General features: G+C 44.6%; 1 protein-coding gene across 2 annotated transcripts in view; it reads left to right on the top strand.

Moving 5' to 3' along the window:
* The window catches only part of LOC127008420 (A disintegrin and metalloproteinase with thrombospondin motifs 2-like), a 132,029-nt gene that overhangs the window by 97,447 nt on the left and 12,082 nt on the right, over positions 1–22,500 (top strand). For both annotated transcript variants that reach the window (XM_050880567.1, XM_050880566.1), the window contains 8 exons: positions 4,678–4,830; positions 6,203–6,316; positions 7,512–7,644; positions 9,569–9,753; positions 10,903–11,084; positions 18,742–18,863; positions 20,277–20,409; positions 21,739–21,951. In XM_050880567.1, coding sequence (XP_050736524.1) covers positions 4,678–4,830; positions 6,203–6,316; positions 7,512–7,644; positions 9,569–9,753; positions 10,903–11,084; positions 18,742–18,863; positions 20,277–20,409; positions 21,739–21,951 — 1,235 coding nt within the window. The remainder of the gene's footprint in view (positions 1–4,677; positions 4,831–6,202; positions 6,317–7,511; positions 7,645–9,568; positions 9,754–10,902; positions 11,085–18,741; positions 18,864–20,276; positions 20,410–21,738; positions 21,952–22,500) is intronic.

Below are 22,500 nucleotides of genomic sequence, written 5' to 3'. Positions count from 1 at the left end.
GAGAGAGAGAGAGAGAGAGAGAGAGAGAGAGAGAGAGAGAGAGAGAGAGAGAGAGAGAGAGAGAGATTTACGAGCTTTCACATTTGCTCTACGAAGACGAAATTCAAAAAGATGTGAGTGAAGGAAATGAAGAAATCTGTCACACGAGAGAGAGAGAGAGAGAGAGAGAGAGAGAGAGAGAGAGAGAGAGAGAGAGAGAGAGAGAGAGAGAGAGAGAGAGAGAGAGAGAGAGAGAGAGAGAGAGAGAGAGAGAGAGAGAGAGAGAGAGTAACATTCCGGTCCATTCATTCTGTCTCATAAAGGAAAATCATGATCCATTCCTTTCCTTTCTTACCTTCCCTTCCTTTTTTTTCTAATGTTATGTTCCCTTACCCTTCCCTCCCTTCCCTGGCCTTCCTTCGCCTTTCCTTTCCTTCCCCTTCTTTTCCTTTTTTACTCGTTCATACTCTCCGTTTAGCTTCCCTTTCCTTCCCTTCCCATTCCTTCCCTTTCTTTCCCTTCTCTTCTCTCCCTTTTGCCTCACTTTTGTTTCCTTTCCTTCCTTTCCCTGCCTTCCCTTCCCTTCCCTTGCCTCCCCCTCCCATCCCTTTGCTTCCTCACCCTAACTTTCCTCCATCTTACTCTGTTATTCTTTTCCTTTCCTTCATTGCTCCTCTCTTTCCTTCCCTGGTGAGGGCAAAACTTTTACCAAGCCTGTGATGGTATTCTCAGACGCTGCCACCTCCCACATCAACTATTTCCAAAGGCCGAAAAATATATTAATCGGGTCTTCATGAGGGTTCTTTTACGTTTATGGAATAGAAGAAGGGTCAAAATACCACCTTGGTCAATAAACTACCCCTGGAAATGCTCAAAACGCCTACGAAAGCCTTGTCAAATATGTGCACTTGGGCGCCGATAGGTTTGAGAATACTGGCCCTGACCTGACATAATTGAATTTATAGAAACCTTACCCGGCCTGTGCCCGCCAGCAACAATGCATTAAAAAACAGCTTCACTCCTATCAATAAGCTACACATATATCTCATGTGGGCACTATATTATCTGAGAATTGAAAAAATCTACAAATGATAACAGACCTTTCAGATGAGGACGGTTACAAGTGCCTGCCTTGCACTAGCTGTCATGAACAAGAATGATACCGGCGCTGTCTGGTCGTTTTGCTAAAGTGCATGAATGGCCTGTGTCCACTACGCATTAGCATGTCTCGTTTGACTACAAAGCACTGTGTTGTCGAGTTGATCGTAACAATTTATGGTTTTGCAGGTTTCCAAGAAGTCCCTTCCTCTTATACTGCCCTTGTCAACAGGCCAAGTCTGTCTTGGAAAGGGTTAAGTCATTGGTCGGGAGGCGGCTCGCCGGTGTATTTTCTACTGTCTTTAATCGTTAATAACTTTGAATTTCCATATAGTTCATTATCGCTTACCGTCCGGCATCCTGGAGTCATGGCGAGCTGGCCTGTGAACATGGCGGCGGTATTTTGAATGAGGCAGCGGTGCCACTGACAGCGAGCAGAGAAAAACGCTGCTACGAATAGCGGTCTAGGGACGTGTGTCAGGCAGCCCAGTACAATAATACCCATCCCCTCCTTCCCCTTATCAATCAATAAACAAATATATTTTTTACTCTTCATATTGGTATGTATCAATGATTTTTACTTATATAAACGACCATAACCAGGCTGGAAAAAAACAAAACTATGTGTTAATATTTGCTGCGTGTAATCCCATCTTGCAACACTGCTGAGGGGATAGCGGGAGCAGGGGTGGGGGGTCATGAGGGGGGTGCCTGGACCAAAACAACGCTGGTCCTGCCATCTGGTGGCCGACGCGCAAACCCGATTATTTCAATGTTCAAGAGTGTTGTATGGTGGCCCCCACAACCCTACTGTCTCTGTATTGTATGGTGGCCCCCACAACCCTACTGTCTCTGTGTTGTATGGTGGCCCCCACAACCCTACTGTCTCTGTGTTGTATGGTGGCCCCCCACAACCCTACTGTCTCTGTGTTGTATGGTGGCCCCCACAACCCTACTGTCTCTGTGTTGTATGGTGGCCCCCACAACCCTACTGTCTCTGTGTTGTATGGTGGCCCCCCACAACCCTGAACTCAGCCAACCCATTCCTCCCTCCCTCCTTCCTTTCCTACCCAGCTTCCCTTGCCACCTGACCCATTCCCTCTCTCCTTCTCCCCCACCCTCTCCCTCCCTCCCTCCCTCACCCTCTCTTCTCTCCCTTTCCCCTCGCAGCCAACCCATTCTCTCCCTCTCTCCCTCTCTCCCTCCTTCCATTCCCAGCTGCCCTTCCCACCTAACACTTTCCTCTCTCTCCTCCCCCACCCTCTCCCTCCCTACCTCACCCTCTCTCCTCTTCCTTTCCCCTCGCAGCAAACCCATTCTCTCCCTCTCTCCCTCTTTCCCTCCTTCCCTTCCTACCCAGCTTCCCTTCCCACCTAACACTTTCCTCTCTCTCCTTCTCCCCCACCCATTCCCTCTCTCTCTCCCTCTCCCTTTCTCCCTCCCTCCCCCTCCCCCGCCCCTCGTAAACACCGCCTCCCAAGACCGTTGTAAGTTCGGGATATTATTGAAGCAAGTGCGTAAAATAGTGCCGAGATAATATTTAAGCAGCCGTTTGCCGGGGAGTCATGGCTTACAGAGAGAGAGAGAGAGAGAGAGAGAGAGAGAGAGAGAGAGAGAGAGAGAGAGAGAGAGAGAGAGAGAGAGAGAGAGAGAGAGAGAGAGAGAGAGAGAGAGAGAGAGAGAGAGAGAGAGAGAGAGAGGTTAATAGTAGTTTCTCCATGTTGTGTTAGTTAGTCGTTTGTTCCATAATTCGTCTCTCTCTCTCTCTCTCTCTCTCTCTCTCTCTCTCTCTCTCGTGATAATACACCTTGGAATACTATTTGTGTGTGTGTGTGTGTGTGTGTGTGTGTGTGTGTGTGTGTACCATAAATCTACACCCTGTAATTTTGGAGTCTGGGGCAAGGGTGGTGATGGTGTTGATGGTAGTGATGATGGTGGTGGTGATGATAGTGGTGGTGGTGAAGGTGGTGAGGTGATGACAGTGGTGGTGAAGGATGGGTGTTGTTGCTGGTGGTGGTGTTGAGAGTGGTGGTGGTGGTGGTGATAGTGGTGGTGATGGTGGTGGATATAACATAATGTGCGTTAGGGATTTGCTTAATGATTAGTGACTTGCATTGTGGGGGAAGGGAAGGGAAGGAAAGGGAAGGGATGGGGAAGGGAGGGGAACGGAAGGGAAGGGAAGGGAAGGGAAGAGAAATGAAGAGAGACGGAAGAGATGACAAGAAAAGAGAAGGGAAAGGAACGGAAATGGAACGGAAGTGAGGGGGAGGGGAGGGAAGCCAAGGGAAGGGAAAGGAAGGGAGAGGTAGAAAAGGGATGGGAAGGGGGAGGAAGGGATAAGGGAAAGGAAGGAAGGGAAGGGAAAAGAAGGAAAGAAGAGGAAGACGGAAAGGGAGGGGTGTCTTGGAAGGAAAAGCAAAGGAAAGGAAAAATAGATAAAAGAAATGAAAAGGAAGAAAAAATGAAGGAAAATGAAGGAAAAAGAGAAAAGGAGGAATAGGAAATTGATAGAAAGAGGAAACAACAAGAGAAATAGGCAGAGAGAGAGAGAAATAAAACAACTGGAGGGAAGAGACAAGGTAAACACACACACACACACACACACACACACACACACACACACACACACACACACACACACACACACACACACACACACACACACACACACACACACACACACACACACACACACACACACACACACACACACACGGCATTAATAATAAGCTAATAAAAGTTGGGTTCTGTTCGAGTGGAAGGAAATTTTAAAGTCTCCATTTTAGCAACGTTTTTTAGGCCATTTTGTGCGGGTAATTGAGAGAGAGAGAGAGAGAGAGAGAGAGAGCATATTACTTATCCTCCTCTCTAATTTCCTCTCTCTCTCTCTCTCTCCTTCCTCTTCTCTCTCCCTTCCTTCCTTTCCTTCCCTTCCCTTTCCTTCCCTTCCCGTCCCCTCCCTTCCCTTCCTGTCCCCTTCCTTCCCTTTCCTTCCCTTCCCCTTCCCTACCTTCCCTTCCCTTCCTCTCCATTCCATTTCATTCCCTTCCACTCCCTTTCCTCTCCTCTCCCTCTCCCTCCCCCTCTTCCTCCCTCCCTCCCTGGTCATTACGCGGCACCTGTGTCTCCCAATCTCGCGTGTTACCTGTGATTAAGCGCTCAGCTCGTGGTCATTACCTGTGCCTCTCTGCCCACCACACTAATGCTGCACTTATTAACTATTTAGCCTACCTACATACTCTATCTATTTATTAATCTGTCTGTTGTCTGTCTATCTATCTATCTCTATTTATCTGTCTGTTGTCTGTCTATCTGTCAATTTCTATTTATCTATCTATCTTTCTATGTCTTTCTCTCCCTTCCATTATTTTCTTACCTTCCAAATCCACCTCTCTCTCTCTCTCTCTCTCTCTCTCTCTCTCTCTCTCTCTCTCTCTCTCTCTCTCTCTCTCTCCGAAACTTCATTTATCCAACCGTATCTATCCTCCCTTTCCTATCACTCTCCCTCATCTTTTTCCTTCCTTCCTTTCTCTCTCTTTTATTTCCTCTCCTCTCTCTCCCTGCCCCCCTTACTTACCGTCCCTTCCTCTCCGTCCGTAGCCTGGGCCTGAGCCACGACGGGGACCCAGTGGCCGGCAATACGTGTCAACAGGAGGGTTACCAAGGCTCCGTCATGGCCCCGCTGGTTGCTGCCACATTCAGCAGGTTCCACTGGTCGTCCTGCTCACGCTCCGAGTACCACGCCAAGGCCAAGTGAGTAGGGAGGTGTTGAAGGGGTAGTTGGTAAGTAGGTAGGGTTGGTAGTTTGGTTGGTTGGCTAGTAAGGGGATGGTTGGTGTTAGTTAGTTCAGAGTGTGGTTGCTTTGTAGGTAGGGTTTGTTAGTAGGTTGGTTGGTTGGCTAGTAAAGGGATGGTTGGTGTTAGTTTAGGGTGAGGTTCGGTGAAGTTAGGTGTGAAAGGGGTGGTTGGTAAGTAGGTAGGTTGGTAAGTAGGGTTAGTAAGGTTAGTTAGTTAGGGGATGGTAGGTGAGGTCTGGCTAGGTTAGGTTGTTTTTTTTTCTTATTTTTCTTTTTCTGTTTTTTCTCTTCCTCTTTTATTTATTTTTCTCTTCGATTTTATCCCTCTAGTTCTCCTGCTCTTCCTCCTCCTCCTTCTCCCTCTCTTTCTTCTCTTTCTCTTATATATTTCCCATCTTTACATATCTATTTCTCCTCCTCTTCTTACTCTTCCTCCATGACCTTACCTACCCTCATCTTGAATGTATCTATCGTATTGGCACCCACAGCATGACTGCCAAGCCTGTTCCAGTGGAGGAGGAGTGGAACAAGCTTGGCAGACATGTTATGAGTCCCAATACGATAGATACATTCAAAAAAAGATAAGTTCATGGATAGTGAGGTTAGGTGGGGATAGGTTGACAGGAGTTGACTGACCTCTTGCAGTCTCCTTACGTTCTTATGTGCTTAAACAAACTACCAGTCATTGTTCAGCGACGCAACACAACCCAATACCCTGGGGAGGAAGAGGGCGCTTCAATTAGACACAATTACCTCAGTTTACCCTTCCACCCCTTTCTCTCTGTCTATCTATCTATCTATCTGTCTATCTCACCTGGTCTTGTGCATCGTCGGTAGTTCAGTGAGACTCAATTACCTTAACATTTCGGAGTCCAAGCACACACACATTTTATAGGGCTTTCGTAGGAGTTTTGGGGGGCATTTCCAGGGGTAGTGTTATGACCCGGGTGGTAGTATGACCCTTCTATACCGTGAACCTGCAAAAACACTCATTAGAACGCGACTGATCTCCTTTCCGGCCTTTGGAACTAGCTGATGTGAGGGGTGGAAGTTTTCTTACTAATGTTGGTATTCTAAGACACTCGCTTCTCACATCAGTCATTTCTAAAGGTCAAAGAGGGGGTCAGTCGGGTTCCAATGGGTGTTTCTTCAGGTTCATGGTACAGAAGAAGACTCACACTACCACCAGGGTCATAAAACTACCTCTGGAAATGCCCACCACTCCTACGAAAGCCTTGTCAAATATGTGCTCTTGGGCGGCGATGTCTTGTAAAACGACCCTTAGAATACCGATCTAGCCTTGCCCTTCCGTCTCTCTCCCCGCGCAGGAACTGGTCGTGCCTGACAAACAAGCCGAGCTGGGAGAACGCCACCACGGTCCAGTCCACCATCCACTACGAGTACTCCCTCGACGACCAGTGCAGGATGGAATTCGGCAACGGGTGAGGCAGTCTTGTTACTCCATCCACTCATCCACTTGCTCATCCACTTATTCATCCATTTATTTAATCTAACGTAGCCTACCTTCCATGTGACTTTTGTTCCTTACCATCCTTCCACCTCCTCTTCCTCTTCTTCGTCCTCCTCTCATCCACTTACTCATCCATCTGTTTACTCATCCACTCATCCATGTATCTACTGAACCTAATCTAATGTACCTTCCACCTTCTTTTTCTCCTCTTCCTCCTCCTCCTCCTCCTCCTCCTCTGATCCACTTACTCATCCACGTACTCATCCACTCATCCTTCCAGTCATCCTTCCCCGTGGCTCATTTTCCTTACCTTTCTTCCACCTTTTTCTTCTCCTCCTCCTCCTCCTCCTCCTCCTCCTCCTTCGGTGCCTCAGTTCTTTGCATTAAAAACAATAACAAAAAAAAAAAAAAACACCTTCAGTCTGACCTTTGCTTGGCGCCGTGTGTGTGTGTGTGTGTGTGTGTGTGTGTGTGTGTGTGTGTGTGTGTGTGTGTGTGCGTGCGTAGCGTGCACAACACACACGGAAGTCTCAATTTAGTTCACCAACGAGACCTTTAAGAAAACAAACACACACACACACACACACACACACACACACACACACACACACACACACGCACACGAGGTCTGTTATTAGCTCGCCGCTGTCGCCTTTAGGTCATAAGGTCAAAGGGTCACGGTCTCTCTCTCTCACACACAGGTGTATCTCGTCCAGGTGTTTAATTAATGGCCTTACTTGTGACGTCTGCTAATTAGGTGTAAAAATATCTCAGGTGTAAATGATTTCGTGTTGATTAATATTCCCAGGTGTAAATATCGGAAAGTTAATCAAGGGCTTCAAAGAGCAAGGACATAGTAAAAGACGTTCGCAGGTAATGATGTTGATGATAATAGTAGTAGTAATAATAATAATAATAATAATAATAATAATAATAATAATAATAATAATAATAATAATAATAATAATAATAATAATAATATATACTGGGATAGCTTGTGTGAATGTGTGTGTGTGTGTGTGTGTGTGTGCAAAGATAATCCATGTACGTGTATGTGTCTGTCTGTCTGTGTCTTTCTCTGTACAAAGCTTACTTATGAATACGTGTGAGAGTGTCTGTGTGCACCAAGATGAATCATGTACGTCTTTCTCTGTGTGTGTGTGCAGGTACGGCCTCTGCGGCGTGATGGGCGGCACGGACCCGTGTACCCACCTGTGGTGCAGCAACAGCACGACGCCGCAGCACTGCAAGACCAAGAAGGGACCGCCGCTGGAGGGGACGGCGTGCGGCGAGCAGAAGGTGAGGCGGGGAGGATGCTTGGGTGCCTGTATATACTTGTAGTGCAAAGGATGGGAAGGATAAATACTGACTTGACTTATAGATAGACAGTTGACTGGGGAAGGCGTGCGGCGACCAGGGGAGGCAAGGAAGGCTGCTATGTCTGTTCTATTTTATTCTCCTATGATAGGGGACTGTATATAGTGCAAAGGATGGGAAGGATAAATACTGACTTGACTTATAGATAGACAGTTGACTGGGGAAGGCGTGCGGCGACCAGGGGAGGCAAGGAAGGCTGCTATGTCTGTTCTATTTTATTCTCCTATGATAGGGGACTGTATATAGTGCAAAGGATGGGAAGGACAAATACTGACTTGACTTATAGATAGACAGTTGACTGGGGAAGGCGTGCGGCGACCAGGGGAGGCAAGGAAGGCTGCTATGTCTGTTCTATTTTATTCTCCTATGATTTAAAGGGGACTGTATAGAGTGCAAAGGATGGGAAAGGATACTCAGTTGTTTTATAGATACTTACTCCGTTGACTGGGGACGGCGTGCGGAGACCAAGGGAGGCAAGGAAGGCTGCTATGTCTGTTCTATTTTATTTTCCTATGATTTAAAGGCAGAAAAATTACAGCGGCGAGCAGAAGCTGAGGCGAGGAAAGCTGCCATGTCTGTTATGTCTATGTCTGTTATGTCTTATCTTTTATCCATATGTCTCTAATGTCTACTTTATTTTCGTGTCTGTTTTAGAAAGGCTGATAAATTATATATACTCAATTAGCTTGGAAATAGATACTCGGTTGACTTATATATAGAAACACAGTTGACTTACGGAAAGACTCAGTTGACTTTCTCCGACATACGAATAGACACTCAATTAACATATAAATCATACATATACTCATTTGACTTGAAAATAGACTTAAAAATAGTTAGAAATAAGTACTTAGCTTACATTATAATCGAATACTCAGTTACCTTGAAAATATAGACTTAAAAATTGCTTTGAAATGCATACCTCCGCAGTTAAATAAAAATAGCTATTAAAAAAAACGAAAATGAAGAGTAATAAAAAACAGTTAAAAATAAATAATAAGTAGCTTTTCAGAGATTAATCCTTCATCAGATACGCCTTTTTTCCCTCTTCATATTATAAAAAAACGAAATGTCATCTGCGAAAAAAATAAAAATACCACTAATAATTAACACGACTCCTTCCTCTTCTTCCTCATCCTCACCTTCTGTTATTTCCCTTCCTCTTCCTCTTCCTCCTCTTTATCTTCCTCCTCATTCCCCTCTTCCTACACTCTATCCATTTCTAACTCTTTCATTAATATTCTTTTTTGTCTTTTTCGAGTCTTTTGTCAAATATTTCCCTTCGCCAACCTGCGCCATTAGAACACATTAACGGTATTGCAATTAAATTCTAGGACCACTCTATCTGTGCCCTCTCTCCACCCCTTTGTCTCTCTCTCTCTCTCTCTCTCTCTCTCTCTCACTAAAGTCGTAATTAAAACTCTACGTATTTTTCACTGGCTTTCAATCACTCATTATCTTTACCGACAATCTCTCTCTCTCTCTCTCTCTCTCTCTCTCTCTATCTATCTATCTATCTATCTATTTATCTATCTATCTATCTGCTTGTCTTTCTCCTTCACATTCCCTTCTTCATTACATACTACTTCTACTACTACTACTACTACTACTACTACTACTGCTGCTACTATTGCTACTACTACTACTCTTCCTTATTCTTCCTTTCCACTTCTTCATCTCCCTCTTCCTCTTCTTCCTCTCCCTCTCTTTTCTTTTCGTCTGTTTTATCTTCCTCATTTTCATCGCTCTTTCTTTCTCCTCCTCATCTTCCTCCTCTTCCTACATTCGAGACACTCAACTTTTACCCCATAACAACCTCCACTTTAATCCCCTTCTATTCCCCCAGTGGTGCCGGCATGGGTTCTGCGTCACCACGGGGCAGGAGGTGGAGGAGGAGGAGGTTTCGGGCGAGTCCCCAGTGAGGCACAACCCCAGGGACGGTGGCTGGGGGGACTGGAGCACCTGGGGACCTTGTTCGCGGACCTGTGGGGCTGGTGTTGCCTTCAGGACCCGACTATGTGACAACCCGACGTGAGTATTGGTGGTGGTGGGAAGAGAAGGGAAGGGAAGGGAAGGGGAAGGACGAGAAGGGGGAGGAAAAAGAGGAGGAAGAGGAGGATAAAGTGGAATAACAGTAGAAGGAGGAGGAGGAGAAGGAGGAGGAGGAGGAGGAGGTGTAGAAGTATCTATAAGGTTTTCATCAGCTCTCCTTTAATTCTTTCTCCTCCTCCTCCTCCTCCTCCTCCTTCTCATCCTCAACCTCATCCTACTGTTATTCCATTTTCTCCTCCTTCTCTCTCCTTCTCCTATTCCTCCTTCTCCTCAGCGATTGTGTGTCAGGATTACCAAGTCTTCGCCGAACAAAGCCTGGTATTACACACACACACACACACACACACACACACACACACACACACACACACACACACACACACACACACACACACACACACACGCATACATACGATTCCTGATACTATCGTTCTAATGAGCTTCCTGCAGTAGTAGTAGTAGTAGTAGTAGTAGTAGTAGTAGTAGCAGTAGTAGTAGTAGTAGTAGTTGTAGTTGTAGTAGTAGTAGTAGTAGTGATGGTGGTGGATAGAATGATGGAAAAATAATAATGATAATAATAATGATAATAATAATAATAATAATAATAATAATAATAATAATAATAATAATAATAATAATAATAATAATAATAATAATAATAGTAACTGTATTAATTTTCACCCCGAAGACAGCGACAGGTGCACGAGAGAGAGAGAGAGAGAGAGAGAGAGAGAGAGAGAGAGAGAGAGAGAGAGAGAGAGAGAGAGAGGAAAATTAGCTTAGTTCCCCTCTCTCTCCTTCCCTCTCTACCCACTTACCCAACTATGAAACTACCTAACTACCCTCATCTCTCTCTCTCTCTCTCTCTCTCTATCTCTATCTATCTGTCTATTTAACTAACCATCAAACTATCAAACATTCTTCGTAACTATCACAAACTCAATCTTTCTATAATCTCATTTTTATCCCATTCTCTCTTTCTCTCCTTCTCCTCCTCCTTCATCTTCCTCTCTCCCTCCTTCCCTCGATCTCCCATCCTATGCTTCTCTCTCCTTCCTTACGTTTTTCCCCCTTCCTCACCCTCTTCCTCTTCCCTCACATCCCCTCATATCATCCCTACACCAACAGGCCTGCGTGGGGCGGGCGGAGGTGTCGCGGGAAGAGAGAGGAGTGGAAGATATGTGGTGGTGAGGAGTGCCCGCTGCCTCGCCTCGACCTGCGCGCGCAACAGTGCTCCATCCTCTCCCGCATTGCTGAATTGGACCCCCGCCGCGCCGCCCTTACCTGGCTGCCCTACGAACCCAAGCGGAGTGAGTACTGAAAGGGGAGATTTTACATAGATTTTGCATAGAGAGAGGACATATCTAGGTCATGGATAGAACGTAAATAGGTCCGCCGCACCACCCTAGTGAGTGTTTGCATAGGTTTTCATAGCTTATACATAGATTTGCAAAGGTTTACATAGATTCATAGGTCCTACAAAGCCTCCCCTTCTCTCTGGCTGCACTACCTGACTGTTAAAAGGAAGATTTACATAGATTTTGCACAGATTTCTCGTAGATTTTACATAGCTTATACATAGATTCTCAGGCCATTCGAACCCCCTCTCGCCCTGGCTGTTACAAGAACCCAAGCGGAGTGAGTGTTTACATAGATTTACATAGATGTTCAGGCTATAGAGGCCTCATGATCCAAATGAGGTTGTCATTCCTTGAGATTAAATAAAACAACAATGAAGATAATGGAGAGAGAGAGAGAGAGAGAGAGAGAGAGAGAGAGAGAGAGAGAGAGAGAGAGAGAGAGAGAGAGAGAGAGAGAGAGAGCGAGAGAGTAAATAAAGGAAGGAATCGGGAGGAGAGAGAAAGTTAATAGGAATTGAGGAAAAATGAAGGAAGGCGGGAAGGAAGAAATGGAAGGAAGAAAAAACGAAATAGAGAAGATAAAAAGAGTGGAGAGAGGGAGAGAAAGTTAATAGAAGAAGGGAGATATGGAGGAAAACAAGAGAGGAAAGAGGGAGAGATGATTGAGGAAAAAGGAGAGAGAAAAGAGGAGACAAAACCAGGAGGAGGAGGAGGAGGGAAAAAAGGAGGGAAGTGAGGAAAGGAAATAATTGGTACAGAGAGAGAGAGAGAGAGAGAGAGAGAGAGAGAGAGAGAGAGAGAGAGAGAGAGAGAGAGAGAGAGAGAGAGAGAGAGAGAGAGAGAGAGAGATAACAGACAAGTACAGAAGGGAGGGGAAAGGGCAAGGGAATGAAGGGGAGGAAGAGAAACATGGAATAATGATTTTGTGGATGAAGGAAAGAGGAAAAAAAGAAGAGAAAGAGAAGGAAAGGAAAGGAAGGGAAGGGAAAGCGAAGGGAAAGTAAGCGAAGAAAGGAAAGTAAAGGAAGGGAGAGAAACGAAAGAGAAAGGAAAGGAAGGGAAGGGAAAGGAAGAGAAGGGAAAGGAAGGGAGAAAAAAGGAAAGAAAAGGAAGGGGAAGAAACAAACGAAAAGGGAAAGGAAGAGACGGAAAAGGAGAGAAAGGAAAAAAAAGGAAAAGAAAGGGAAAGGGAAGAAGAGGAAAAAATTAAGGTGAATAGAGAAAGGAGGAAAAAGGAAAAGAGAGGAGGAAAGAGAGAGAGAGAGTGAGAGAGAGAGAGAGAGAGAGAGAGAGAGAGAGAGAGAGAGAGAGAGAGAGAGAGAGAGAGAGAGAGAGCGTATATACAGATAACCAGATAAAATATGTTAATCAGAAAAGAGAAAGAAGGGAAAATAAGGGAATAAAGAAAGAAAGAAAATAAAGAGAGAAAGAAAAAAGAAATAGAGGAGGAAGAATAACAAAAGAATATAGAGAAAAAAATCTGGTAAAATATGTTAATTAGATACACACACACACACACACACACACACACACACACACACACACACACACACACACACACACACACACACACACACACACACACACACACACACACACACACACACCATTTCCTCATTCTTTTGCATCTTGTTTATCTGTTCAGAACGTATTAGGTATGCAAATGATGGGAGGAGGAGGAGGAGGAGGAGGAGGAGGAGGAGGAGGGAGGAGGAAGAGGAAGATGCCCTATAACATGTCAAGTGCATTCCCTTTTTTCTCTCCCCTTTTTTTTTTTATCTCCACAAGAAGTTTTATTTATGCTAACGATGAGAGGGGAAGGGAAGGAAGAGAAGGAAGGGAAGGGAAGGGAAGGGAAGGGGAGAGAAAGGGAGAAAATTGGACTGAATGGAAAGGAAGGAAGGGAAGGAATGGAAGGGTATGGAAGGAAAGCTTAGGGAAGGGAAGCTTAGGGAAGGGAAGGAAAGGGAAGGGAAGGAAATAAAGGGGGAAGGGAAAGGAAAGGGAAGGAGAAAAAGAAAAAAGAAGAAAAGAAAGAAAGAGGGTAAGGAAGGGAAGGAAATTAAAGGGAAGGGAAGGGAAGGGAAGGGAAAGAAAGACCTAACGGAAAGGATGGAAGAGAAAGGAAGTAAAGGGAAGGGAAGGAAATGGAAGGGAAGGGAAGTAAAGGGAAGGGAGGGGAAGGGAAGAAAAAGAGAAAGGAAAGGAAAGGAAGGGAAGGGCGAGAAGAGAAGAAAAATGGAAAGGAAACGAAATCAAAGTAAATGAAATGTAAATAATTAGAATGTAAGAGAAGACGAAGCGGAAGAGAAAAAAGAAAACAAAAGATAGAAAAAGAAAGAAAAAGAAAACTATATATTAGCTTAGGGGCAAGATAGGAAAAAGAGGAAGTAATGAGGTTATCGAAAAGGAGGGAAAGAGGAGGAAAAATAAAGAGGAGGAGGAGGAGGAGGAGGAGAGTGGAGGGAAGTTAAAAGTCTGTGTTTATGTTTTGAAGAGGAGGAGGAGGAGGAGGAGGAGGAGGAAATGAGAAAGGAAGTAAAAGTCAGTGCTTATGTTTTGAAGAGGAGGAGGAGGGGGAGGAAGAGGAAGAAGAAGAGGAAGAGGAGGAGGAAGAGGAGGAGGAAGATATAACCGAACAACAGAAAAGAATATATTTGTAAAGAGTTAAAGAAAAATAAACTAGAGAGAGAGAGAGAGAGAGAGAGAGAGAGAAAATAGAAGGTCAGCGAACGGTGTATAAAAGAAAAAAAGAAAGAAGAAGGAATAAAAGAGAATAAAGAAAAGCAACAAGAAAGAAAGAAATTTTTAAATTAGTGAAGAAAAAAAATATGTGGTCAAGAGTATGAGGAAAGAAGAGGAGGAGGAGGAGGAGGAGGAGGAGGAGGAGGAGGAGGAGGAGGAAGAAGAGGAGGAGGAAGAAGAACAAGAATAACAAGACCACATACGCAGACAGAGGAAGGGAGAAGCATTGGAAGAAATAAACGAAGGAAGAAGAGGAGGAGGAGAAGGAGGAAGAGGAGAAGGAGGAGGAGGAGGAGGAGGAGGAGGAAAAACAAGAAGAAGAAGAAGAAGGAAAGGAAGGAGATGAAACTAAAAAAAAGAGAGGAGGAGAAGGAGGAAGGAACATCAGAAAAAGGAGGAAGAAGAAGAGAAGGAGGAGGAGGAGGAGGAAGAGGAGGAAGAGAGGAAGAGAAGAAAAGGAAGAGAATGAAAACGTTAGAAGGCAAAAGCAGTTACGAGAGAGAGAGAGAGAGAGAGAGAGAGAGAGAGAGAGAGAGAGAGAGAGAGAGAGAGAGAGAGAGAGAGAGAGAGAAAAAGGGAGTGAGTAAGGAGTAAATTAGAGGCAGGAGGCGGAGTCAATGGGCGGAGGTTCTTACAAGTTGGTTTTAGTGCCCCCGTGCGGCCTGGAATGGGAATGGGAGAGGGGCATGGGGGGCGGGAATGGCTTGTTTTGGGGGGCTGGGAATGGCAAAGGAGCTGAGGTGGGAATGCTTCTTTGTTGGGCTGGAATGGCATGGCTCGCTGGCGGCCTGGAATGGGAATGGGAGGGGGGGGGGCAGAGGGGGGTAGGAATGGCTTGTTTTGGGGGCTGGGAATGGCAAAGGAGCTGAGGTGGGAATGCTTCTCTGTTGGGCTGGAATGGCATGGCTCGCTGACGGCTTGGAATGGGAATGGGAGCAAGGGGGAGGGGCAGAGGGAGGCGGGAATAGCTTGTTTTGGGGGGTTGGGAATGGCAAAGGAACTGAGGTGGGAATGCTTCTTTGTTGGTCTGGAATGGCATGGCACTCTGACGGCCTGAAATGGGAATGGGAGCGGAGCGCGAGGCTGGAGTGGTTTGTTTTGGGAATGGCTACTGGGAATACTGAAGCTGAGGTGGGAATGGTTCTTTGTCAGAGTGGGAATGGCTGGTATGAATGCTTCTTTGTTTGGCTGGAATGGGAATGGGAACTGGGCGGGACGGGAATGGCGGATTTTGTGGAGCTGGGAATGGCATGGCGGGAATGGAGGAACTAAATTTGGGTTGGAATGCTTTTCTGTTAAGCTGGAATGGGAACGGGAACGGGGAAGGAAATGGCCTGTTTTGAGGGGCCTGGAATGGCTGCTGGGAATACTGGAATATGGGAATGCTTCTTTGTTGAACTGGAATGGGAACGGTGGAGCGTGGTAGAAATGGCTGGGAATGGTTGGGTGGAAATGGCTTGTTTGGGGGGCTGGGAATGGCTGCTGGTAACGGAGGTGATGAGGTAGGAATGTTTCTTTGTTGAGCTTGGAATGGCAGTGGTGGAAATTACTGGTGGGAATGGAAGAGCCTTGGGTGGGAATACTTCTCCGAGGCGGGGTCGGAATAAGAGTTGGAATGGAGCGAGGTGGGAATCGTATATAACAGGGCGGGAATGGATTGTTTTAGGAATGGCTAGCGGGAATGACTTTTGGTAATTGAGGAGACATGGGTAGGAATTCTTCTTTGTTAGCGTATTCGGAATATAGTTGGAATGAACCGATGTGGGAATCATATATTGCATGACTGGAATGGCTTTTTGGAATGGGAATAGCTGATGGGAATGGAGGATCTTAGGTAGCAATACTTCTCCTCAGCAAATTCAGAATAGAGATGGAATGGAATGGGATGGGAATCATACATCGCAAGGCTGGAATGGCTTTTGGAATGGGAATAGCTAGTGGAAATTGAGGATCTTAGGTGGGAATACTTCTTTGTGGCAGGACTGGAATGAGCGTTGGATTGAGGCAAGGCCGGGTGGGAATCGTATACAGCAGGACTGGAATGGCTTGTTGGAATAGGAATCGAGTAGGAATAGTCTAGATCAAGGCAGGAATCGCTTCTTTTCCGGAAATGTTGTGAGGAGGGAAAAAAAGGAATGGTGGCACGGTAGGAACTGGAATAAAACAGGAATGAAGGTGAGGTGGGTGGGAATGGAGGCGTGAGGAGGATATGGAATACAAACAGGAATGGGAATGGGAACCGTATTTGGAATGGGTAAGGATAGGATGGAGTGGAAATAAAATGAAGGAGAAGGAGGAGGAGGAGGAGGAGGAGGAAAAGGAGAAGAAGGAGGAAGAGGAGGAAGAGGAGAAGGAGGAGGAAGAAAAAAATGAAAAGGAACAAAAAAGGAAGAGAAGAATAAGAAGAGGAGGAGGAGGAGGAGAAGAAGAAAAATTAAGAATAAAATGAAATAGGACGAGAAGGAGGAGGAGGAAGAGAAGGAAGAAGAAGAAGAAGAGGAGGAGGAGGAGAAGTAGTAGTAGCAAGAGTAGAATTAAAGAGAAGTAGAAAGAGGAAAAGCAAAATGGAAATGGAGGAGGAAGACTTCGTAGATGAAATTAGAGGACAGAGGAGGAGGAGGAGGAGGAGGAGGAGGAGGAGGGGATTGGAATAGGTTAAGGGAATGGTGTCACTGTGAAACGCAATAGACTCTAAACCCAGTCAGTCAGTCAGTTAGCCAGTCAGTCAGTCGAGCGGTCAGTCAGTCAGCCAGTCAGTCAGTCAGTCAGCCACAATTGTCTCCAGTATCTCCTTGTTTGTGTGAGAGAGAGAGAGAGAGCGAGAGAGTTCCCAAAGTCCTTCAATGGGCCGGAGATAATTCGGTTCCAGGAATGTTTTTGTTTAATCCGCCGCCTCGGAGGAGCCTGAGAATGAGCTTTTTTTATTCTTCTTTAAGCCTTTATTAGCCTGTGCCATTCTCAGACTTTCTTTATTCTTTACGCTATGATTATTGCATTTATTATTATCATTATTATTATTGTTATCATCATCAGTAGCAGCAGTAGTAGTAGTAGTAGTAGTAGTAGTAGTAGTAGTAGTAGTAGTAGTAGTAGTAGGGGTAGGTCTCAGTATATTCTTTCCTATGATTTATTTGCTGTTGTAATTATCGCCACTTTGGTTCTTGTTATAATGATCTTATCCATTTCGTTTTTTTTTTATTACTATTTCTTATAATCTTTGATATTGTTTAATTCATTACTTTATTTAATTTCTCCTCATCATCTACGTAAGCTTTCTTTCTTTTTCTTTTAGATTTTCTTTCATCTTTTCCGTAGACATATTCTATTTTCTCTTAATGGGTTTTCTCGCTGTGCCTAATACATTTTCAGCGTCCCTATATGATTCCCAGTAACCTCAATATATTCCCATCATTCCTAGTTTATTCCCTTTAGCGTAAGACAGTTCCAATCACTCCATTTCCTTTCCCATTAGTACAAATCATTGTTATTCCATTCCCACCATTCCTAGATCATTACCACCATTCCATTCAAGCTGCATGCATACATATTTTAGATCCCATCGTAACAAACTACAGATTCATATTTTTATTGTTGCCAGGTGTTGATATTCCCAGCATTCCCAGCGACTCACAGGAATTCCTAATTAGAGTTCCCAGCACAAGGATTAGTCAAGGCTCAGAATTCCTGCCAATACCAACATTATGATAAGAACATTCCCATCATTCCAACCTGATGATTCCCAGCATTTAGAGCCATTCATTACCATTCCCACCCAATTCCTGGCAGTTCAATTCCTGGTAGCGCAATTCCTGGTAGGCTTAATCAGTTCCTACCATTCCAAGTCCATTTCCAATCGATTTCCAATCAATTTCCGCCGGTTCTCATCACCCTTAATCACATTCCTACTCAATTCCCGACACCCTAGAGCAATTCCAACTATTCCGAATTCTTTTTCACTGTGCCTGTTAAACATTCAGCATTCCTATATGATTCTTAGTAAGCTTAAGAAATTCTCATCACTCCCAGGTCATTCCTAATCCATATACTGCCATTCATTTCTATTACCTATTCCTATACCATTTCAGTTGCCTTCCCATCAGTACCCATCATCTTTCTTTCATTACCGGCATTCCTACCAGATTCCTACCATTCCTAGATAATTCCCAGTATTTCTAAATGATTCCAAGTTGGCTCCCAGGTCCTCTTCAGCTGTTCTTGGGGTTCTGAAGTGTTGGCTAAGCACTTCGATTACACACACACACACACACACACACACACACACACACACACACACACACACACACACACACACACACACACACACACACACACACACACGTGCACACACGCTTTCAATCACTTATCTCTCTTTCCCTCCTCTCTCTCTTTTATTCATCTCTCTCTTTCTCCCTCTCCCTCTCGGCTCTCCCTCTGTCTCTTTTCGCTACGTTTCTCTTATCTCTTTGTTCTCTTCTCTTTCTGATTCCGTCGCTGTTTTTCTTTTTTTCTCCTTCTCTTTCCTTCTGTTTTATTTGCTTTATCTGTCTTGTTTTCCTTTCTTTCCTTGTTGTTGTTCTATTTCCTTGCCCATTTTTATCACTCTTTATCCTCCTTCCCTTCCCTCTCTTCCTTCCTTCCTTCCTCACACTTTTCTTATGTTATTCTCATGTTCCCTATGTTTATCCAGAGTTATTTTCTTTCATCTGTTTCCCTGCCTATCTATTTATCATTCTTTATCTCCTTTCTACGCTTATTCCTATACATGACCCTTCCTTCCTTTCCTCCTCCTCCTCCTTCCAGCTTATCATTCCTATACTCCGCCGTTCACTGTATTATTTATGTTTCTACTTCGTCCCCACAGAAAGGAAGAGGTGCCGTATCTCCTGCTACAGCCACGCCACCAACGAGGTCTACATTGGGCGGGAGTTCGTGGTGGACGGGACGCCTTGCTCCTACGACGAACCTGATGACATTTGCGTGCAGGTGTGTGATATGGTTGTCTTCATCTCTTTAGCCTAAGAATATGGCACTAAGTGTATGAGTGTCGATGGCTACGATGTCACCCTTGGAAGCCGTAGAGTAATGTAAAGGTGGCAGGCTGTGTCCGTAGAGTTTACCGCGTCGCTACTTGTGTAACGCTCCGCCCTTAACACATCACTGGGCTTTACGGTGTGGAAGGTTGGTGACAGTCTGGTGGAAATCTTGCTGAAGAACCTAACGTTGGTCTGTCTGCTGGTGCTAAATGTGGCAAGAGATGTCCTGAGGCTTACATGGTTGAATTAAATGTTAATTTTTATTGTGTATAATGTGTAATGTATATGTTTGTGTGCTCCGAGAGGTTCAGTTTTATTGATTCGTTTTATACGACGAGAGTGTAATGAAGAAAGAATTTGAAGATGAAAAGAGGTCTAGAATATGAAAAAGGAACATGCACAAATAAATGCAATATGATGAAAAATATGAAAAAAATGGTATGATGAAAAATATTGGATAAAAAAATAAACAATAATTAAGAATGATAAACAAGGGAACGAATAAAAACATAAAAAACCAAAATGCTTTACTTTTGTCTTTTATGGAAGCGGCGAGTAGCGGGCTATTTTTTTTTTCACTCTTTTTGTTGCCCTCGAGTCGTTTTCTTTGATGTAAAAAAAAAAGAATAGATGAATAGAAATACAAAAGTAAAAAAAAAAAAAAATAAGAAATAAAAACTACAAAAAAATGACAAGTGAGAGAAAGAATGAAAAACAAATATACAGCGATCATAAACAATAAACACTTTATCAGCAGCAGTCCCGAGTCTGTTATTAGAGGAGATTTTGGCCCCCGATCCGTGAGTATTGGAGGTTCTTCATAACAGCGGTCCAAAAATAGATGAAGCGGGAAATACGATGTTACAAAGAGCAGATGCGAATGGACCAAATAAAATTATCAACTGAACATGACTTTAACGTGTGTGTGTGTGTGTGTGTGTGTGTGTGTGTGTGTGTGTGTGTGCGTGTGTGTGTGTGTAAAGAGAATAAAAGTCACATAATTACAGTTTTTCTTTTTTAGCAATTCCTGCAAGTGGATGTCAATTATAATTAACTCATATATATTCTCTCTCTCTCTCTCTCTCTCTCTCTCTCTCTCTCTCTCTCTCTCTCTCTCTCTCTCTCTCTCTCTCTCTCTCTCTCTCTCTCTCTCTCTCTCTCTCTCTCTCTCTCTCTCTCTCTCTCTCTCTCTCTCTCTCTCTCTCTCTCTCTCTCTCTCTCTCTCTCTCTCTCTCTCTCTATCTCTCTTCTTTCCTTCATGGTTCCTCCGTTTACTTCCACTCCTTTCTTTATTCTCCCTGTTCCTTTATTTATCTCTCCCTCTCACTCCCTTCTTTTCCCTACCTTCCTCTCACACCTCCAGGGCAAGTGTGTGGCTCTGGGGTGCGATAACAAGGTGGGGTCCCGTGAACGAGTGGACGAGTGTGGCGTGTGCGGCGGGGATGGGGCGACCTGCGCACGACACACCCACACCTACACCCAGACACCCCCGCCGGGTAAGTGTGTGTTTGTGTGTGTGTGTATGTACGTGAGTGTGTGAGGGGGAGGAAAGAGAGAGAGAGTGTGTGTGTGTGTGTGTGTGTGTGTGTGTGTGTGTGTGTGTGTGTGTGTGTGCGTATGAGAGAGTGTGTGTGGGGGGGTCGTTACATCAGCCACTCAATTTTGCTAATGTGCCTGTCGCTGGTGACGCTTTCAACTCCAATTAGGTAAGTCCCTTGTGATAAAACTAACGGGTATTAGCGTCCTATACCACCCATACACCCACCCACACACACACACACACACACACAGAGGAAAGCTGAAAAATGAAGCCATGGTGTATATTTGGAGCTAAAATGACTTATAGAGTATGAAAAACGAGAATGAATGAAAAGAATATGATAAAGGACATTCAGAACTAACAGAGAGATAGAAAAGCGGAAAAGTGAAGCCATAGTGTACATTTGAAGCTGGAATGAGATATAGAGTATGAAAAAAAGAATTAAAAAAGAATATGATAAAGGACATTCAGAACTAATGGGATATAGAAAGAAAAGCTGAAAGTTGTGCCTACAGTAGACATTTGAAGCTGGAATGAGATATAGAGTGTGACAAACGAGTATGAATTGAAATGGAATAAGATAAGGGACACTCTGAACTAATAGAAATAGAAAAGCTGAAAAGTGAAGCCTTAGTGGACATGTGAAGCTGGAATGAGATCTGAGGTAGGAAAAAAAATTAACAATATATTACTACAGACAGCCACATCAGCCCTTCTATATATTTCTCTCTCTCTCTCTCTCTCTCTCTCTCTCTCTCTCTCTCTCTCTCTCTCTCTCTCTCTCTCTCTCTCTCTCTCTCTCTCTCTCTCTCTCTCTCTCTCTCTCTCTCTCTCTCTCTCTCTCTCTCTCTCTCTCTCTCTCTCTCTCTCTCTCTCTCTCTCTCTCTCTCTCTCTCTCTCTCTCTCTCTCTCTCTCTCTCTCTCTCTCTCTCTCTCTCTCTCTCATATATATATATATGTCATTTATTTACTGTTTAAAATCGTGTGTTAGATATTCTGAAAACATTAGATACGGTTTTTATAGGTCTTCTTCCTCCTCCTCTTCCTAATCCTTCTTTCCTCTTCTTTTTCTTCTCCTCGTCTCACTCTCCCTCCTTCTCCTTCCTTCCTCGTCACCCGTTTCTCTTCTTCCACTCCCTAGAAAACAGTCTTCCTCGTCCTCCTCCGTCCTTCTTTTCCTCCTTACTTTCCGTACTCCTCATTCATTCCCCCTCCAGTTAATCATCTACATCCTCCTCCTCCTCCTCCTCCTCTTCCTCATCCTCCTCTTCCTCTTCCTCTTCAGAATACAGTCACGTCGCTACCCTCCCCGCCGGCGCCTGGAACATCGTGATACAAGAGGAAGCAGCGACTCTCAACTTCTTAGCTCTGAGGGACAACGCTACCACCTCCTCCTCGTCTTCCTCCTCCTCCTCTTCCTTCTCGTCATCTTCAGCGTCTTCGTCGAGGTTCTTTCTCAATGGTGGAAGGACGCAAGAGCCATCGAGGTCCTTTATAAGTAAGTTTGTTTGTGTTTGTGTGTGTGTGTGTGTGTGTGTGTGTGTGTGTGTGTGTGTGTGTGTGTGTGTGTGTGTGTTTGCCTTTTTATTCTTCTTTTCTTCTCTGTGTTCTCCTATGATGGTCTTCCTCCTCCTCCTCCTCCTCCTCCTCCTCCTCCTCCTCTTTTTCTTCTTCCAATTCTTCTTTCTCCTTCTGTTCTTCTCTTCTTCCTTTTCTCCTCCTCGTCCTCCTCTTCTTTTTCTTCTTCCTTCTTCATCTCCCTCATTCTCTTTCCTTCCTTCCTTCCTTCCTTCCTCTCTTGCATCTTTCGTCCTCCTCTTCCTCCTCCTCCCAGCATATTCCACTCTCCTCCTCCTCCTCCTCCTCCATCTTCCTCTTATATTGTATCCTTTTGATTCTTTCTTATCAGTTTTCCTTCCCTCCTCCTCCTCCTCTGCCTCCTCCTCCTCCTCCTCCTCCTCCTCCTCCTTCTCCTCCTCATCCCTCCCCCCTCCATCTTACAAAGCTTTCTTCCTCCGTCTTTTTGGCACTTTATTTCAGAGTCTTC

The sequence above is a fragment of the Eriocheir sinensis genome, chromosome 37, assembly GCF_024679095.1.
Source record: "Eriocheir sinensis breed Jianghai 21 chromosome 37, ASM2467909v1, whole genome shotgun sequence".
NCBI lineage: Eukaryota > Metazoa > Arthropoda > Malacostraca > Decapoda > Varunidae > Eriocheir > Eriocheir sinensis.
Note: the sequence above shows the minus strand (reverse complement) of the source record. Positions and strands in the feature narration are given on the sequence as shown.